The 21,213-nt window shown below is 42.6% G+C and overlaps 1 protein-coding gene across 11 annotated transcripts in view; it reads right to left on the reverse strand.

Moving 5' to 3' along the window:
- ANK2 (ankyrin 2) overlaps positions 1 to 21,213 on the reverse strand; it is a 204,382-nt gene that overhangs the window by 89,100 nt on the left and 94,069 nt on the right. For 8 of the 11 annotated variants that reach the window (XM_054066109.1, XM_054066110.1, XM_054066112.1 and 5 more), the window contains exons 5-11: positions 17,502 to 17,600; positions 13,787 to 13,972; positions 13,293 to 13,316; positions 11,244 to 11,342; positions 10,005 to 10,103; positions 2,624 to 2,722; positions 2,023 to 2,220 (exon numbers count right to left, since the gene is read on the reverse strand). In XM_054066109.1, the coding sequence (XP_053922084.1) occupies positions 2,023 to 2,220; positions 2,624 to 2,722; positions 10,005 to 10,103; positions 11,244 to 11,342; positions 13,293 to 13,316; positions 13,787 to 13,972; positions 17,502 to 17,600 (804 nt within the window). The remainder of the gene's footprint in view (positions 1 to 2,022; positions 2,221 to 2,623; positions 2,723 to 10,004; positions 10,104 to 11,243; positions 11,343 to 13,292; positions 13,317 to 13,786; positions 13,973 to 17,501; positions 17,601 to 21,213) is intronic. The other 3 variants (XM_054066119.1, XM_054066117.1, XM_054066115.1) reach the window with 1 other exon arrangement.

Consider the following 21,213-nt stretch of genomic DNA (forward strand, 5'->3'; position numbering starts at 1 on the left):
TGTTTATAATCTACTCTGTAATATATGCTTTGACTTCAAGGATTTTAATGTACTCTTAATAGTTACTGCAGGTTAAGTGTCTGCCTAAAGCCCAGCAAACGCATTATCCACCAGATGCCAACACTTTAGTGAAAAGCAGAGACAGCATTTTTAGAGAATGCTAAATAACTTGCATTTTCTAATGAAAAGGATCAGTACTGCTAAACTATCCACTAGCAGTAAATGAACTGACAAGTGACAGCTCACAGGAAGAAGTACATGACAGACAATTCTACAGTCAGCTTCTGCAAAGGAAATGTTAATTTAGTTGATTTGCAAGTGCTTTAAAGCACATACAAATGGTAACAGCTAAGAACTCACATAGTGCTTGTATCCCCCAATCATTTAACAACTTGAACCTAGCTGAAAATGCAGTATTTGTAAATTTTATTCCATGACAGGATTCTGCTGACTACTATTATTACTATCAGCCTTCTCCCACTTCTAAAGAAGGAATCAAAACCATTAGATATTTTACCTCCTGCATAATATCCCTCAATATATTACATAGGGAGGTTTATCATTTCAGAGTATTTCCACTTAATTTTACTGCCTGAGTTGATTTAACTCTGCTCCTTCTATTTAAGTGAGGAGCACTCTGATGGGGGAGAGAATAAGACAGAAAAAAAACTATCACTAACAGAAATTACGAGCATCATTGAATATATTAAATACTCTAAACAAGCCAGAGGTCACAAGTCCCTGATGGGAACAGAAACAAGAGAGAGGGGGGGAAAAAAACAATCTGGAGGGAAGAGAGCAGAGAGGCAGCGGCCAGAGGGAGTTCTCCTTGTATTCCAGATGTTTCTCTGAGAGGGAGGGGGAGGAACAGAAGGTCTATTTCTGGTCGTGGAAGGAAAGAAAGAAGCTGTGGGGGCTAGGACATCATGTGTATGTGTGGGCAGTGACAAAGTACAGCTAAAGATAATCAAAGACTGGCAAGAAAAAAAAGGAAGGATGAACACAGCTTCAAAAAAGATCAATTAAGTAAACATAATACTGAGAAAGACAAAACAAGAAAAGTATAACAGGAGGAAACAGGAGAGGTTATGGGATTTGTGGGTATAGAAAGGCCAAGAAAAATGAGAGGGCAGAAGAAAGCTATGTCAGTAAAAACTATGTCAGTTCCAGGAAAGTAAGGAAGGAAGGGGATAGGGGAAGCCTTCACAGAGAAACACAGGGTCATGGGGAAGGCATCAGAGTGGCCTGCGGTGGAAGTTCACAGAATCACAGAAGTTCTGCAGAGGCACTGAATACAGCAGGCAGTGGCGAACCTCCTGCCATGGAGAAGTATCTCAGGTGTTCACAGTCTCTTTCTTTCCCCCACTGTGTGTAACATCCTGGCATGTTAACTCCTACCCAGCTAACAGCTCATGGCAACACTTCCTACGAGAGAAAATTGGAAGCTTGTCTGGCTTTGGATAGATTAAAGCCTCTTGAAAGCTTTACACGCTCCTGAAGCCAACTGTGACGCACTTCTCTCAGTGAGGGGACAATGGCCTGAGCAGTGAGCAAAAGGAACCATACTTGCTTGCCTGTAAGCATCAGAATTTTGAAAACAAAGAAAAGTAGCACCTAATAGAGGTGAATGGCATAATTTGATAAATGCAGAACTTTTCACTGTATTTTCTCCATGCCAATTAACCTACTGATTCAGCTGGAGGCTTAGAAATTATTTGTGTATCACATTACACAGTACCGAAAACTCAACTATTAATTCAGTGAAACACCACTGCATATGTTGGCATCAGCTCAAAACAGCCCTTCCAGCCCTGATACTGCAGCCATGGGACGTAACCGATGACTAGGCCTGATGACACCGGACACAATACTGGTTACCAGCAGGCGTGACAGCCCCTGTTCTTACTGCCATTATTCAAGGTTGCTGAGGTTTGTTGACAGTTTTCACTTAGCTTTACTGGTAAGAGCTACTCATCCACCCTGGAATAGCTTTGTAACACGACACAGGTGGGACAGGTTTACCAGGGCACGAGCGTTGGGATTGGCTCTCTTGTCCAGAAGGAGTTTGGTGACACGATAGTGGCCACAGTGTGCGGCCACATGGAGGGCGGTCAGGTAATCCAGCGTGACATCATCCACGGGAGCTTTGTGCTGCAGTAGGTGTTTGACACACTCCACGTGGTCTCCTTGGGCTGCCATGTGAAGTGGAGAGAGTCCGTTCTGTGGCAAAAGAAAACAGAACATCTGAGTACAGGCTGACAACAGCTCTGTCCACCCCTCCCCTTCCAGCAAATGCAGTTAAATCTAGAGGAACATCAGACCATTAACTAACCTCAGAATTTAACCAAAGCAAAAGAATCTAAAGGTCTTGCCTCATGATTTAAGAAAACATACCTTTAGAGATACTGTATTACAGAGAGGTGCAAAGAAGTGTGTACCATTTCACATATTTGGAAAGGATAGTCCCTAATTACGTAAGAAAACCTTATTTTGGATCATTCTACCCATTAAAACATTTCCTTTGGGAGAACGGAAATGTTCCTGTCTTCTTCCTCGTCCTTTTGGTGACATTGGCAATTCTGTGGAAAGTTACACAGAGCTGTTAACACATTCCAATACGTACCTTGGTCCGGGCAAGAAGTGGGGCACCTCGCTCCAGGAGCAGCTCCACAACCTGGTCGTGTCCACTTCTTGCAGCACAGTGGAGTGGGGTGAGTCCATCCTTAACACAAAAAGAGGGAAAACAAATGAGCACATCTGTCCATCCCGGCACCCTGAGGAACACCCTTCCAGGAATGCAGCCCCACAAGCTGTGAAAAAGCTCCTTTCTTTTGACTCCTAACTGAAGCGGGCTCCACAACATCAAGTATCAATCCTGTTGTTCCTTGCAGCAGAAAAGGACACTCTGAAGTTACCATTTCAGAGAGGAAACCTTGTATCAAAGAGTATAATGTGAGCATGCACTCCCTCTCCCTGGATAACGTGCACTGGGCCAAGGATGCTCCATTAACCAAGCCTTGTCCTTTGGATTGCTTTTGATGAGGGATAAATGAAACAAGAAACGTTCATACTAGAAATTTTACTCTAGAATTTGTTTTTTTTGAAACAGCAAGAGAACGAAGATTTTTAAAACAGAAAAAAAGATAACAAGAAAAACAAACAGCACAAACCTTTTCATTTCTGAAAATGAGTGGTGAACAAAGAGCTGACAATTTTTTTCTCAAATTGCTGTGAGACCACAAGCTCTGCAATATTTTTCCTGTTGCAGAACACCACCCTATAACCAAAGACTTGCTCAGGCCACTCTGTAACAATCACAGCAGTGGTAGCAAAAGCTGTGTGGATGAATCAGATTGGAGAAAAGCCCAGAGGGCCTTTCTGAGTCAGCAGTACAACGTATCATAGAACCACTGACATCGGAAAAGACCTCTAAACTCATCCAGTCCAACTGTCAGCCCAACCCCACCGTGCCTGCTAAACCATTTCCTCAAGTGCCATGTCTGCAACTTTCACGAACCCCTCCAGAGATGGAAACTCCACCACTGCACCCCGGGCAGCCTGTTCACAAAGCTCTGCTGCAGCCAAGAACTGAGATCTACAGGGACAGATTTTTCTCCCTTACTCATCTACTGTTCCCAGAGGTCTTTCAGAAACACGTGAAGGGGTCAGGTGTGCCTTGACGCTCACTATTTCAGAGACATCCTTAAACCCCACAGAAGCTTTGCAATGAAATACAACAGATGTGAGATCAAACCCACACACAGAACTCAAGGCTGTCAGCATCTGGCAGACTGGGTCAATGTAAAGGAATTGGCTGCAATTTGCTTATCTGCAGGGTTTTTCCTGCACTGAAACTTCAGAGTCCCCTCGATCAACTCCTCACACGCACAACTGAGGTATATTTTCATCTCACTGCAAGACAGATTCATATACAATTCCCATTAGTATTACTAAGGTCAGAATATATCCCAAATGTACTGCTAGGAAAGGTATTTATTTGGTACTCCTTTCCAGTTTCTGGCCTTTTGTGCTCTACATTTTTAGTCGATGTGGGAGGTTCACTTTCCCTCTCTGCATAGTGACTTTGATGTTATCCTATTAAATGGAACAGAAAAGAAAGGCAGAATTGTGTGAACTCTTGAAAGAAACAGGACAAATCCCCAGAGACAGAAAACAGAAGAAAAACACAAGCTAAGAAACACATCACCTCCAGAAGAAAGTCTAGCTAAAACTAAAATAACTAAAACATTAAAAAGCATGATTCCTCCTCTGTTCTTATCTGTAATGCCCTCTAAAAGTAGAGATTAAAATTTGCTCCAATAGCTTTTATAAATGCCTCATCATTGACTCTCTGTGCCCTTTCCAGGAGGGGAATGAAGCAATACACTCTGCAGCTTTCCCAAATCACCCTCTTCTCTTCCCTTTCCATGGGGAAAACAGCATGTATATTTTAAATTTATTCTCTATATAATACTTTAGATTCTATTTTTGCTTATGTGTTTTCTTCAAAGAGGAGGGAAATTGCGAAGACAGCTGCACTAGCAGAATTAGTACATAATGCGATAAGGACGAGCTGACATTAGCCAACATCCAGAGACAGTGGTGTACCCCATTAGTCCTCTTCTGCACCATCATCTGTTTACAACAGTACTTGTAATCTACTGTGGAAGTTTGCCCAGGTACAGTTTTAATCATTCCACTGCTAACTGGCACACCGTGTAAACCAAAGAACACACACTGACCATATCCAACACATCAACACTGGGGCAGAGACACAGACTTTGAAGCACAGATAATGGATATCCCATAAAATCAAAGGTCGCCGGGCCAGGAGACATGAAACTCAGCCGTTTGATATTTTAAGAAGTCCAATGTTGATCTCCTCAAGCAAAAGAGTGCATAATAGAGTTAAATGTGTTCTACTTCCAAGTGATATCCTGTCCCCTGTGTTCTATTGTTCCCGTATGTGGTGCTCTCCTAGCTCAGGCTTCGCAGTGGGAGCTGCGTCACCATTAGAAGTGACACTCCAACCCTCTCTGTACATACGGAAGCCTTGAAATCCCATCACTCCTCATTTCCTCTTAGAGACCTCACAAAATAGAAGGCAAACTTTTGCCGCCTTTGCTTGAAAGTTGATGCCTGCTTGTTTTTCACCCTGAAAAATTGATTTGGAACTTTGTGCAGGACTCCTAACTGCAGGGCTCGGGAAGGTAAATTATGGGGTCGCTTCACAGTAACTCCGATGCTTTCCTTCAGCTTAGCAGCGACTGAGGTAAAAAGAATCTGTCTTTACAAGAGATCCTTCACGGGAAATGATGGGGCAGCATCGTGACAGAAGTGCACATTCAGTGCTCATTTGAACAAAGACTGAACACCAAATGCCAAAATATCAAAGAATTCTTCCAAACCACAGCTGCAGATTCTCATTTTCATGAGGGTGAAATGAATTTTTAGTGTTCCATATGTTAGACACACAGAACTCTCTGCATTTTCTCAACAAATAAAGGCCTTTTCATTTGTTCATTTTTCCTTACTGCTAAACCTCACCTACTTAAAAATGAACAAGGCGAATCTCCCTCTTGCTCAAAGCTCTCAGAGCTTTGGCATAATTAACCACGCTCCGAAGCATTCCTCCAAGTCTGCCACTCAAAGCACAGGCTTTAAAAATAGAGCAAATATACACCACGCCTCTGCTTGGGTAGTAAGATATTAACTTAAATAATTCTAAATAACAGTCATTATTGCTCACTCAGATAATCTTTGCAGCATCCCTTCCCAGTCCCTCGTAAACACACAAATCCACTGAATTTTTTATAGCAAATATCTGCATTGTAATTAGATATTTATAATCCGGCATTGCTTCAGGAATGGTAAAAACTGCCAATGAATTATTAGTGCTCTGTGCATGTCTGAAGACCAGGAGAAAATGTCCCAGCAGCAACACTGCAGGAAAACACCACGGTAAACATCGCACAGTGCCAAGACAGGATCCTGTGCAATGGCTTTATGGTAGGACACCTGCTACCGTGTGGAAATAGCTGAGCTGTCTCTGTTTTTCTGGGATGTATAGATGCAAAGGAAGATAATATTAAAAATAAATCTCAATAGGTTCCCAGAATCAATGTTAAGGGGTGGCAGAAGCACATTCACCACAAAAACACCCAACTCAATCCAACCAAAATCCGAGCTATAACCCCCACAGCTTCCTTCCTTTTCCCGCTGGTATCACACATCTCTGGGACTGATCTATGCCTTTCATTCCCAGCTGATCCTCCTTTCCTTCCCGTGGAGCCTCTCCAACCCAAACAGCACTCCAGACTTTCTGCCCACTGTTGCCACGTCCGTTCCTCTCTCCAGCTGCCACGCTCCAGGCACACAGCACATCTATTTCCCCATGCAATAAGCTTTCCATCCCAACACTAAATGCTCTGTTTCATTCCAGGGATTCTCAACTGTAAATATCGTGGACAAGAGCCTGAAAGAGGAGTCTAAAGAGAAGTCACAGAACAAGAAAAATGTCATTTTGATGTTGGCGAGATTCACCAGAAAGAACACAAAAGGTGCAACTTCAGCACCTGAGATGGGTGAACGTGTTGTCGTCCCCCTCCCAAGGGTCCTTGCGTCATCCCACAAAAATGGAAATACCAGCAAGTGGACAAAGGCCCATCAATAACACTGGACTCTAAAAATCAAAAAGCCTCACATTCTTGTTCCTTTTTTTTTGTTATACAATTTATAGAAAGAGGAGATAAAAACAGGGATATTGCCAAAACTGCATTCCTAAAGAATACTCCCAACCCTCTTTAACAGCCAGGAACATTTCAATATCCCACATATCTTTATTGTTACTATTCCATTTGATCACAGATACTGGTTTTAATAGAAATAAATACATTTCAGCCATGCTGAACCTGCTCTATGTTTACATGCTTAAAATAATTCCCCCCCTAATAATCCTTAGTACGTTTCCGGAAGGCTGTAAATGCTTTCCTTCTCTCAAGGTGAGAATTGGCAATTGCCACGTTCCTCTTGAGCACATGATTTAATCATAAACTCAACTTTCCAGCATCTTTTAGGCAACCGGTTTCTGCACGCCGATTTCTAGTGGCCACCTGCAACCCAGCTTCCCTGCTCCGCTCCCCTGAGCTGCACAGGGCACAGCGTCAGCTAAAATTGGAAATTCTAAACAAACAGAGGTCATTTAAGTTCTTATTTAGTGAATTTGTAGAGCGTATAGATCTGACTAAGATTTTAAACATGACATCTTTTAGCATAAGACATTTTACCTGCTAATTACTTAGTGAACAAAACTTGTATGTAAATAGAAGTAGCAGAAACATAGCCATAAGAGAAAGAACTAATAAAAGCATCCTATTTATATCAACGGGAGTGGAGTTTACACTTGTTGCTTTAGATATAATATGAAAAAGAAATGAAATTACACGTTTTAAAAATTCATTTAGTAGTTCTTTTGAGAAAAATGGTAAAGCTGGCCAAAAATATTTAAGGAAAATATTAGTTTAAAACTAATATGAATGCAGCAAGCAGATTCACCAGCAATTCTACACCTTTATCTCTAGTGAGATGCCATAAAACTTCAGCAAATACACTATGAAATGCATAGAAAATAAAAACAAGTAATTCCTGCAGTAAGCAGGGCTTTCCTCTGACATGCAATGTTAACAGCAGGATGCATGCATAACTTAGTCCCTTTGAAGAACATATAGATACATTTTCAGACAAGCCAGGGGCTCCTGGCGGATCATTCCAGTGGAAGATTTTCAAAGATAAAAAGATTTCACCAATTAACTCTGGAAAATCACTGAGGCTTATCTAGAATCTGTTAAAATAAGGGGGGGTTTGCATCTTAATTTATGCATGATCAGATGTCAGGTAATAAAGCAAGTTAAAAATAAACTGGATGAAAGCAATGAGTGCTTTTTTAACCACAGAGCTTATATTGATGCGGAATGGAGACCAAGAATAACAGCCCGAGCATCCGGCAATGAAATAGCCCAGTACATTAAATTCCACTATTTTCCAGTGAATTCAACCTACTGGAAGAATGCAGGTGTTCCTCAGAAGGAATGGGAAGGCGAATATGGGAAGGCAAGCAGGTTAGTACCGAGGTGGAGAGGCGGAGTCTGTCCTTTAGGTACAAAACACAGGCACGCACGGCATGCGATACGCAACCTACCTCTTCCATACCCTACGTGCTCACGGCCATAGCAAAGCACACAAGGCATGCGGACAAAGCAAAAGGGAAAAGAAAAAGACACCGAGACGATATAAACAGCTGGCATGAAGACAAGGTCACGCCACAGAGACGCCGACAGCAAAGCTCTGGAATCCTCCCCACTGTGGAGTGCGCGCAGTCAACCATTACCGTGTGCCTCTGAGTGGGGAGAAGGGAGGAGATGAAAGGAGAGGAAGCTGCTGAGCCTGTGCAAACTGGGATGTGTGCACCTTAGGATACCTTTATGGCTCTTCTTTGTGCTGACAGTTTTTGGGATAATGTAGCAGCTGACAAAGGGCAGGGAGCTAAGACAATGAGAGGACTCTAAAATTAGCATCTTTCACCTACACTGGGCAAATTCCTGCTCTTTCAGCTTCATTCACAACTGCACAGAAGCCTTTGCGGGTGAGCAGGGAAGAGAGTGCACCTTAACCTCTTAAAACCCAAGACATCTTTTGCAATGATCTGTGCCAGCTTGTCTAAAACATGTACCTAAACACTGAACAGGAAATAGGTGAATTCAACACCGTCATTCCACAGGCCAAAGGGACCTTTTCCCTCTGACTGCCCTGGAATTTCCTGACTGCAGTTTATTATTACCATTTCATGCCTTTTTACCATGAGATTTTAGGCACTGATTATGGAAAATTCGTCTGGGGTGATTTATTGCCCACCTTCCCAAGAGGATGCATTTTCCACCATCAGTAGTTAGAAAAAAAAAAGCAAGAGAGATAACATTTCATAAATAATCAAATCGTAATCACACAGCGTTACACAATAATTACCATTGTCTTCCTGGCTTATGAAGCAACAAATGGTTGATGTAATTAATAGCAAAGTAACTGCAGAGGTTGAATTGACCATGGGGTACTTGAATGCAACATCCTCACTTTCCTCTCCCTTTCCACCTTATTAAACAAAATCTCTTAGATCCAGCTCTAAACTCTGTGTTCCAAAACATCCTCTATTACCTGGAGATATAATTTTGCAGCTAAGTGCTTAAAACCCAGCAGCTTTTAAGAACCAAGTCCGGTGCAGTTCAGCTCAGATAAATGACCACATATTCATAGGTGACTCAAAAATCCCATTTGAAATAATTAACTCTGCTCATATAAATGATGGGCTCTTCTTTTGTCCTGAATGACTGCAAAATCGCCTGTAAATTAAGAGCACAGTGCTGGCGAGGCATTTCAACAGGCCAGCTGGGAGGAGGAGGAGGCCAGTGAGAGGCACCCGGTTCTCTGTGGGCAGGCTGGGGAAGAGGGGAGTGCTGCTGGCACAGAGTAGGTGACATGTTCCCAGTATTGACTCCGATTCGAAGTGACCGCCAGCCCACTGCAGCAGTCCTCATGAGGTATACCGTGAGTAGCACAGAGCCGGGCAGCATGCGTGTTCCTGTCTCACATGGAGCCAGACCAACTAACAGGCTTATTTCCTCAAAAACATCATTTTCTTGTATGATGTAGGTAGATTATACAGCAGACTAAAGAAAATGGTACTTCTGTCTCCTGCCATCACCAATCCCTGCCATTCTTTGGTCTGATACCAGAGAGAACAGGCTAAATAAAACAAATAATCTGAAAACTGAGCTCTTTTTTCATTGAATGTCTCATTTGAAGAACCGAAAACCAGACAATCACTGAAGCTGAATTCCTAGTTATGGATCTTGGAGTTCCCAGTTCAAAAAAAAGAAACTAAAACAAAACACAAAATCCCCATCTTTGCCCAAGAAGGGACAACATCATATTCAGGGAATAGAAAGACTCACCCTGGTTTTGGCATCGATCTGCCCTCCGCGATCCAACAAGAGCTTCACCATGTTTGTGTTTCCCCTTTTGGAAGCCACATGCAGTGGGGTGATTCCATTCTACACCATGAAAAGAACAAACAATGAGCAGGATGGATTTGAAGGGCTACAATGGTGGTGAATTTGGTTTGAGATCACAAAAAGATGAGACCATCACATTGTAGAGAATAAACAAAAATGTACTTGAGTATCGGGGCACACACCATAAATGCTAGAGTTAGTAATTCCTCTCTACGCAAGAACCTTTATTCATTGTCTGGAGGGGTTAATAAACAAAGCAGTGCATCTGCCAAAGCAGCAAACATCACAGTCCTGGAGTCAGACAAATAAACAAACATATATCCAAGTCCCACTGAGTCAATATTCACAGAACAGTGATGCATTTAAATCCTTGCGACATACACAGAGTACACAAATGCACGATTCTCTCACAAAGGAACATTCTCAGTGTAAAGGAATAGGTCCTGTTTGGGCTCAAAGTCTTTGCAGATGCTTTGGGTGAGAAACGAGCTAATGAAAGCAGCTATTCCAGACGGACAACAGGAGGAAGTCAGTCTGAATGGCAGAATCCAAAAGTGTGTGTCAAAATTAAACGGGAAACTGAAACTCATGATCCAGTGGCTTTGTTGAGGTGCAGATTACCAGAGGCCTTCATGGCAGCAGATGCCATGATCCAAACAGGATAACATACAACAGCAAAGACACTACATAACAGGTAGCTCTGCAGCTGTTTGTCATAAAAGAGTAGTCATGATTAATTAGTACTTTCATTGCATTTCTATCATGGCAATACACCTTGCTGTGCTTTTAAAAAAATATGTTTCTATGTGAAAATATCAAATTAAAGTAGTAGAGTGAACACTGAAAAAGCCAACAAACCCTACACAGATTTCTGGAGCCTCTCTAGCTGACAGAAAAGATGAACTGAGCTGACACGCTATTAGAATATCAGTTTTTGGGAGCTACTAAAAGGAGCCTGCTTCCTTCAGCTGCGAATACTGGTCACTGCTCAACTCGCAAGGACTCCGGTGCACTTCAGGAAGACAACCTTTAAAATTACTGCAAAGAAAGAATCTTCGAACACAACAGAATTTCAGCATTATGTCACTCCTCACTTACTCTTGACTAACAACTACATGAAGGACCACTCCTGCTTTTGCAGGCTGTTAGAGTGCAGTAGAGAATGAAATCCCTCCGTACCCTTGCTGTGAAGTCGACGGCAGCTCCTCGGTTCAGCAGCAGTGTGGCCACGTTGACATTTCCATAGTGCGCAGCTATGTGCAGAGGTGTAAAGCCACTCTACAAAGGGAAACACAGCCCTCGTTATGGAAATCTTTTGATACAAGATAATCAACTTAACTGATTTTAAAAGCTGCTGTCAAACAAATGCATTGTTTGGATTCTACCTAGTTCACCTAAAATACAGCACAGCCCTTCAGGCAAAGAGCATGGTTTTCATATGAGAGGTTATCAAAAGTCCTTCAATTTCTCATTCTCCAGTTCAGTGCTCTGAACCAGTGGCCAATAAGAAGAGCAGTTTTCACCATAAAAAAAAATTAATATATTAGTCATTCCGAAAGAAAATAAAGGATGTTTTCTTATTACAATTTGGAAGCAACATGGGTCCTTTGGGCTGCATCTGTTTACTGGTTTTGGATAAATGATCACAAAAGTTGTTGGACTCTTACTTTACTGCTCTTAGAAACAGAAACATTGACAACATATTTCCTTCCTTTGTTTTAAAAAAGCACTGGTTATTCCACATGTAACCGAAGAATGTGGTGTAGATGAGAAGCTGCTTCGTGGCACACAGTAGATTAATTATATATTATAATTATTTATACTTCTATACAATTTGGATCTCAAAGGATCTAAAGAAAACTCTGCCACTTATACGTCAGAGAAAGCACAATTCACTTATTGCCTCTTGAACACTAGAAGGAGAAACCTGCTCCAGCTACAAGATACAGAATTGCTTGACAACAACATTAGAAAGATTAATTTTTCAGAAACTGGGACACAGCGCAAGCTTTCAGTCTCATAAGTAATTCAAGCAGAAAGGACCTTGCTTTTGAGGTTTCTCTGAAGAGCTCCACACTGATCTCATCAGATTTTAAAGTCAGTTATGGAAAGAAAGAAATATTTTTGGCTTCTAGACTACACTGCATTTTCAACTGGGTTTCCTTTCTTCCAGCATACAAATCATCACTGTAAACGACTCATGGAACAAAGAAATGCAGGGAGATGTTACACTCTGAAATCAACTCTATTCCCAAAAGATACAGCAATTAGCCCACTATTTCACCCTGGCTTCATTTACTTCCCTGTCAGCCCGCCGGTGATCCCGGTCAAAGCACAGTCAAACACTCATTAAATGTCTTTAAATTCATTATTACTCTTTCTCGTTGTGATAAACTGCCAGGGAAAAGTCTGCTGAGGATATGGGGCACACAAACACAATCCTGCGTTACGCCTACTGCGTTAACAACTGCCTTCTGCTGGACACATCCTTTGGCTGGTGACCAGCGTGAGGTCTGGAGAAGTAACGCAGCAGGCAGTGGAGGGGAAGAACCCCCTTCCCGTTTGCCACAGGGGAATGTGCCCATGGGCAGATGCCAGCGAGAAGCTGTCGCCCTTTCAATTTCCATTGTCAGCTCCCTCATGGCAATGTGTGAAGCACTTCCGCACGAGTGCGGGCATTCAAAATTCATTCCCTCCTCTAACAGAGAAACTCCATTATTTAAAAGCAGGCGTTCACATAACAACTTTTCCAAACCTTAATGGAAAGATCATAATGAGAACAATGGGTAGAATAACCAGGTGGTCTGAACAAGGTTTTACCATGGAGGATTTGATTATATTTCTGATTGTAAAAGAAGGAAAATGAATTTTACCATTATTCTGGCTGAGGCAGACACCTTAATTTAGTTATGCCAAGGAAGTGCATTTTCATATTTAACAAAACTGAGCTAGAAAAGCATCTTTATCCTCTTAGCTCCATTACTTGCTTCAGACTTCTTTGAACTCACGTGAATTCTCAAAGTTTACTTCAGTAGTGACACAAATAAAAAGAAATTCTAAGACAAAGAATGAATAAAATAGGTTGGCTGAGTCACAGATTTCTATGTATTAAAAAAAAAGAGTGAAATCTTCACTTTTAGTGTGAAATAATCAAGAAATATTGGCACAGAGCAGAGAAAATAATTATAGTTAACAGAAAGAGTAGTGAAAAATTGTTGATCTCGGTACCTCAGTCGTCCTATTCACCATCATCTGATGCAGCATGGGTTGGGAAAAAGAGGAAAAATATTAAAGACTGGCCGCAAAATGAAGAAATATGTTGCTTTTTGAAATGAGTTACGCTGTTAATTATGGGGGAAAAAGCCATTCAAGCATGCATTAACTTTAAAGACAACTTATTTTCCCACAGGCAATAAACCAGTATCCTGTTTAGTAGGGAAGCGGTGATTCTGCTTCCGTTCCAGTCTCTACTGGTTTACAAATAATGGAAGCTGGTTACCAAAGAATTGGGAGCTATAGCTAAAAAGCAAAAAAAATGTGTAGCTTGTAATTACTGTGTAGCTAAACACCGCCAAAGTAGGTACATTACTAGTGATACTGGTCGAGCCACTTGTCTTTCCCCACAGAAGAAATTAACCATTAAGATGAAGGCAGTAGAGTTTGTTGCCCCTCAGCACTCGGCCGCGTGACAACCTGTTACCTCTCCGGCCGCGCCAGGTTACCTTGGACTGCACATCAGCATTGTGGTCGTTCTGCAGCAAGAGCGCTGCCGACTTGGTGTCGTCTTTCCTAGCGGCGATATGCAGAGCTGGCAATCTCACTTTCCCCTTGGTGTCATTTTCCAGCAGGATGGCCACTGCCTGGTTGTGTCCTTGTTGCAGCGCAACAGCTAGAGGAGTGAAACCGTCCTGGTAGAGAAGAAAGCAAGACATGCTCTGTCAACTGAAGGATGCACCACACTGTTCACACACGGGCATTTGATAAAGCACATTCCCAGCTCTTTCCTAGCTATGCTCCAACATCTCCAGTGAAATGACATCAGAGGCATCACATTTTCACCTAGATAGGACTTCAAATATGTCAGAAGCACACTTTTTCCACTTCAAAGTAGTCTTTAAGATAAGTAAAAGCAAAGGATTGTTCTACAGTATCTCTTAATTACTTTTCACCTCACTTCTCCGGGCAACCTGGGACAGGGTCTCCCCACCCTCACAGGAAATAAATTTCTTCCTAATCTCTCATCTAAATCTTCCCTCTTTTAAGGTCTTTTCTGTCAAGGTAGGAAGGAACAACTACAGAGTTGATCATGGACAGAAAGTGTGAATACTTATTTAGATTTATTGTAAAAGGCGTAGGAACAGGGCAGAATTCATTTGGAATAGGAATATGGAAAGATGATGAAGTAATAGACAAGATAGGAAGGAATGAGATCTCACACATGCTGAAAGAAACATCTGAAGAATTGCCAAAGCAATTTTTCCCCTTAGTAATCTAATAACACTCACTCCCTTTTTCACAGAACTGGGGGTAAGTGCACTGTAACAGCGATACTACTATGGTTTCTTTCTGTAATAGAGATTAAATTCTGTATAGTGAATTAAAAAAGGGTGAACAGCTGACGAAACAGCTGAACTGCGAAGATAATTCTGAGATTGGGGCTACATTAGGTGTTGAAACGGCTTAATGCATTTGCCTTTCGCCTCTGGGAACATGAGAACAAATCCTGGATTAGAGGCCCTGCGAAACCGAGCTCATCTTTACTCTCATTTTGTATTTACACATATATAGGTGTTAGAGGAAAGGAAACATATCCAAAGGCAGTGCAAGGTTCAAAGCTTCAAAAACAAGATCATGTGTTTGATTTGCACCACTATATCTTCCATCGCTCTCTAAAAGGACACAATTCTTTTTGAATTTCCTCTCCTGTTGCCTCTGGAAGTCACAGCTGAGGGAGCTTGAAGAAGGCATTTCATTCCCCCGCCTCCCTACAGGACAGACATTTTTGACACCAAACAGGAGGTCCTTCTCCATGTTTTGGTGGCATCCTCAGTTCAGGCTGCCATCCCACCTTACTCCACATGCCATGCCTTCATTCTATTCACAATTTAACTCTGGGCACGTCTGAAGGCAGGCAGTGGATCAGTAACACTTGAATCACTGAAACCATCACCTCAGCAAGACCTGAAACCACAACCTACCTAGTTAAGCAACAAGGAGGCAGACAGCCTTCACCATCCAAGCTACAAAGGTGAGAATTGCCCTTTCGGATGGCGGAAGACAGAGCCAGACTTGGGTTCAGAGTGGGGACATTTGAATGTTTTCTCTCCTCTGCGTTTTATTAAAAAAGATGAGGCTGCGCCCTCAGTCCCAGCGATGCCTGGGTGGCTGCACTCACGCAGAAGCCGCGTTAATTGAAACTACCTTGGCCCTACAGTTTCTGCAAATTAATGAATGAATTTCCAGCACCCTTGATGATCATAGCCAGTAAGAGTTACTGGGAGAAAGGCTGCAAGCAGGTGACTGGGGCGGTAGCTGGGCTGGGCTCCTGGAGAGCCACAGTTCCATTCGACTCGTCACAAGGAGTGTGTTTCTGCCACGTTGCCTGGCAATCACACAGGATTTCATATCTCAGAAAGCTGACATGTAACGTGATCGCCACACATGAAGGCCACAAGGGGATTATTTCAGGAGCTGTCATCAAATGGTACAGTACCCACTGAAAGAAGGGATAGTGAAGCAGCTGTTAACTCCAGCAGTTCGGTTTAAAAGAAAGGGGAACGAGCATAAACGCACCATCAATTCAAATTCTTCTGTTTGTGAAGACAATCCAGAACAGGGAAGTTTCTGTACAGACTGGGGAAAAGCTCTGACAGGAGAGGAACTTTCCAATTACTGCTTCACAGGGCAAATCCAGATCCAGAGCCAAACAAGAAGCCAACACAGAGCCTGCAGCACACAGCCTGTTCACTCCACCCTTGGCTTGGAATAAAAGAACACATAGCAGAAAGAGAAGAAGAGGAGGGAACAGAATGGGGAACAGAATGAGCACAGTCCTCCTGACCTAGGAGCACTCCCCCATTGCTCTCAAATGCCTCATTTGCAGAAGGAAGTTTGGATGATTCAGTCCCTCTTGAGATGGAGTCTCGTCTCTCTTTGGCGCCTGCCCTGCAGGTTTACAGCACTACAGTTAAATCCAGAACCTTGCAATTAATAGCACCCTTCTGCCTATCTAGATCAGTGGTAGAAATAAAGCACCCAAGGGGAAAACAGCACATTGCCTGCTGAGCTCATTGATGTGATCCTTGTTAGTCATTTGCTTTCCAATTTACAAAGTTCCCAGATTACACCAAGCTGCAGACCAGCCTCACGATCAGAGTAACTCAGCTGGTCCAGAAGGTGCTGCTGCCATCGCTTCTCCCTCAGCGGAACAGGAGCAGGAGGTTGGAGCCACTGACCTCCTGAGGTCCCTTTCCATCTGCATGGTTCTGTGAGCCCGGCACCACAGAGAGCCCACTTCACTCACCACTTCTGTGCACGCGCTCGCCTGCTTCTCACTCTTCCTCTCTCTGCAGAAAATATTCTGAACTCATCTAAAATGTTGAGACTCAATCTAAAAGGAAGTTGTCAACAACTAATGGTTGATACTAATTGGTTTTATGCCATTTTACTCTACATATATACACTCTTCTGGGCACAGTCCTCTTAGTTTTGATTTTGATATCCATATTATGTTGACATAGTTTTCATCTGGCTGAGGAAGAAGCTGGAGCAAGCCCCCGAACCGCCTTCCCCAGGAGACTCCTTATACAGTCAAGTATGGGAGATCCATGCAGTGACAATTCGATTCACCTATTTTTGCCCAGATCGTACAGTGCAAATTAAAAAGCAGCACAAAGATAGCCCTGTTGCTCAGGTGACAGCATTCCCAGATGTTCGAGGTTTCAAGGGCTTTGTCAGAGACCTAAATCTGCTCAAATGAAATGTTGTACCTCTCCACTTAGTCTGTGATCGATCTGCTGCTCACTCTATTCCCCTGACAATGCCACCTTGGCTTCCTGTACTTTCTCCATCCCTAGAGGCCTCGCTTCAAAGCCTCATTCGCTCTTCAGAAAACTCTCCAGGAAGCTCATAGGAGACACGGGCACAAACTGAAGGTGAAAATCCTGAGCTCACTGAAGTCAGTGGGAATTTTGCCATCAAATAAATCAGGCTGGGTTTCATTCCTTGATCTCTCACCACTTGCAGAACAGAACAGTTCACCTGTGTCTTCTCTGTGTGTAGGAAAAAAGGTTAAGATCCAGAACTACAACTCAACAAAATGAAAGTGTGGAAGTTCTCAAAAACACTCTTCGAAAAATCTTCTGACTTTAAGCAGCTCGAATATAAAGGCAAAGGAAAATAAGACCGTGTGTGTAAAAAAAGAACAACAGGGCTCACCTCAGTAGCTGTGCTTTGGTTGGCTCCATTCTCCAGGAGATATTTCACCACTTCGATGTGGTTCTCTTGAGCTGCCATATATAAAGGAGTAAAGCCATTCTAGGAAGAACACAAGAAAATACAGTTATGAGGACATGGAATAAATCCACACTAATGAACCCCAAATAAGTAAACACAGCCAAAAATGCATTTGTGATTTTTAACTGAGATGTTTTAAGTATGTAAACACAACAACTTTGTATTTTTTTCCCTTAATATGTAATGTTTAATATCATTTAAACCCACAAACCTCTACATGTTTTCACAGTCTTTCTTTTGACACAGATCTTACGGAAGCAATGGCCACACTAATTATTAATACAGCTATTCCTTGCTGATAATGCCCAGGGACTGTAAGGCTGTCTGTAAAGTTTTATGAAAGCTGACAGGGCAGCAAGCGCTTCCTGCATTTATTACATTAGCTTAACCGCAGCCATTGTCCCCTGGAGACCACACAGTCCGTGCCTCGTGACACGCTGAGCAGAGATGGCAAAGGCTTAACATACTGCATAGAATTTGGTAATGCATAAAACATTGCAAATCACCAAACATTAAGGAACTCAACCTTGCAAAGTACCAACTGCATTTCTGACCGTACAGTAAGATCATCTATCATTTGATCATCAACGCTCATTAAAATGCCCTCGAGTCTTCAAAAGAATCTGCTCTGGATAACACAGTCATTTAAAAAACATTCCGCTAAGTCAATCAAACTACAGACAAATTAGTTAGAAACACATGTCCTTTCTTCCCATTAAAATACCTTAACGCAATCAATTTTAACTAATTGGCTACAAAATCTTTCCGAAAGAAAGGCATGGAAGTGAGCTGACTGCCCGGTGGTTAGTTTTCTTCTAAGTGTTTTTAAAGACTGATTAAAGGGCCTTAGAAAATTTCCAATATTCCATAAATTACCAGGTAGTCTAAGAGGCCATCATCACCCACACTCCTGCAAGATCCTTCCGTCTGGGGATGGCACCTTTAGCCAGAACACAAACTGTAAACCAGACCTCGAAAATGCTATATTTGTGGTTTTTTATCTTGCACGTTGCCACAATGGATGACAACCTTATGCACTCACACGAGTGGTCAGAATTAATGCAAATACTGTGAGACTAAGGACTTTGTTTCAGAAAGGCCAATATTACTCTTTCTAGCAAACTCACTGTGGAAACATTGCAGTAATTCCCTAATGAAATGAAATTTTGGTTTTGAGTCACCAGATAATACAGCTGATTGTAGAACTGATGGCCTCACAATCCCCCTCTGCATTTACAGACGTAGGAGACCGCTGAGGCAACAAGTGACCTTTATGTTGTGTACATCACATTATTTGTGTCATATATGTTGTAGCGTGGCTTTTAATACTGCTTTGCATAATAATCCAGCACTTCCATCAACAATCTTGGAAGTATAATTAAACAATGGCACCCACCCAGAGAACAATGGGATGCAAGCCGAGTGAGTGGCTTTGTGCAGGGGTCTGTCTTCAGCAGGTATTCTCCAATATTTTCAGTAATGAGAATGGAATCCATCCACTTGGAGGATGGAATAGAATAATTGAATCATAGAATGGTTTGGGTTGGAAGGGACCTTAAAGCCCACTCAGTTCCACCCCCTGCCACGGGCAGGGACACCTCCCACTGGATCAGGGGCTCCAAGTCCCATCCAACCTGGCCTTGAACACCTCCAGGGATGGGGCAGCCACTGCTTCTCTGCTCTAAGCTGCTCTAAGATCTCATTGGAGCCTCCTCTTCTCCAGGCTGAACATCCCCAACTCTCTCAGCCTATCCTCATAGGGGAGGTGCTCCAACCCTCAGATCATCTTGGTGGCCTCCTCTGGGCTGGCTTTAACAGATCTATGTCCTTCCTGTGCTGAGGACTCCAGAACTGACTGCAGGGCTCCAGGTGAGGTCTTATCACATTACGACAGCACGTACAAAGATGGTCTGCAAGTACCTCATGCAACCGGATCATAATCTGAAAAGTTCCTGTTACCCTTGCGAAAAGAGTTGGAAATGCACTTCAGTAAGGACAAAGACAAGTTTGTCCACTACTGCAGGAAAAACAAATTACGCAAACAGAATGACAAGTTAGAGAATAATTCTGCAGAAAAGGATCTGAAGGTCACAGTGCTCTGGTCAACGAGCTCAGTCTGCCGTAACAGAGACAATCACTGTGCTGCCATAAAAATATTATACATCTCCCTGGGGAAGCTAATTTTCTTGAGAAAAGACTAGTAATTGGTAGTGTTCTGTCTGGAAAGGGAAAACTGTTGGGAAATAATATAAGAGTCTTTTAAGAGGGGGGCAAAGGTGTGTTCTGCACATCCAGGATGACTAGAACAAATAGAAAAGCAACAGTTTGCTAAGGCTGCTGCAGAGAAAATTCAGGTTAGACAACAAGAAAAGCCTCCTAACCATCTGCGTGGCCTTTTGTCGGGAAGCTTCACTCGTCCCAAATCACTGTTCAAACCAGGCAGCAAACTGGAAGCTCCAACTAAGTGAACATGCCACCTGGAGGCCAGTAGATCGTGGCACGCGCTGGTCTCCTGGCTGCTCCACACAATCCTCACAGATCTCATCATGGCATAAAATGAAGGAATGCCATAATTAGGAAGGTGCAGAGGGGATTGCCAGGCCCAGGGACTGAGCTGGCAGTGGGAATTAAGAACAGATTGGCTCCTTTTCGACTGCACTCGTGCAGAATAGCAGAGAAAACTGCAGGTAACTGAGCTGGCTCACCGTTTCCCTTTCCGTCCCACTCCAGAAAGACACAAAATGGCAGCTTTTAAGGGATAACTAATAGTTTTCCACCCACCTCACCAGTATTTTACTATTTCAGTCTCATTTGGTAGTTTTTAAATGGTAATGCATACCATTTGTAAAAGCCTTCTAGCACTGGACAGTACATGGATGAATAAAAGGATCACATCAACTCACATCAACATGAATTTGGGGAATATGAGTATTTTCAAGCCAGAGTAAATCAATTTGCTTAAAAGCTTTGAAGAATCTTATTTTTTTTAATCAACTCAAGTCCCTGGTCCTGGAACAGGATCAGGACACTAAATCCTGGATTAGGAGACCATAAACAATACATATGTGACTTCATGACCATTTAGTACCAAGAAGAACTAAATGTTTTTCCATGTGCGCCTATGATACCAAGGACATTCTCTTCACATTCTATATTCACATCTGAAACTACAGCAGCAGGGTAAGGAAATTCTTGCGCACAAGATCATAGCCGTTTTTTTGCTTCAAGTTTTATTTATAGTTTAAAGCTCCTGTATATATTTTCTCAAAATCTGGCCTGTTATGGAAATTGTAGCAGCACTCCAAGGTCTGTAAGCAAAACTACCCATTCCAGGCACACCCAAAAAGCTTCCTCTGGATTTCTTCCCCTGATTTTACTCACTGGCAGGGTGAAGTCTGCTTTCTCAGCACAGAACTGGTTTTAGAGCTTTTAATTGCAGCATTCCAGACCTCAACACTTGGCCAGAAAGCTCGTATTCTACAATTCTCCTTGGCAAGCTCTGCCCAGTGGGACGACCTGTTAGCCCTGCTCAAGTTCTGGCTTCTCCTTTGTCCCCTGGCACCCTGGGCTTCCACAACTCCTCCCATCCCGCTTAGTTTCTGTGATGTCCGGCTGTATCGTTCACAGCAAGTTT

The sequence above is a fragment of the Cuculus canorus genome, chromosome 4, assembly GCF_017976375.1.
Source record: "Cuculus canorus isolate bCucCan1 chromosome 4, bCucCan1.pri, whole genome shotgun sequence".
In the NCBI taxonomy this organism is placed as follows: Eukaryota; Metazoa; Chordata; class Aves; order Cuculiformes; family Cuculidae; genus Cuculus; species Cuculus canorus.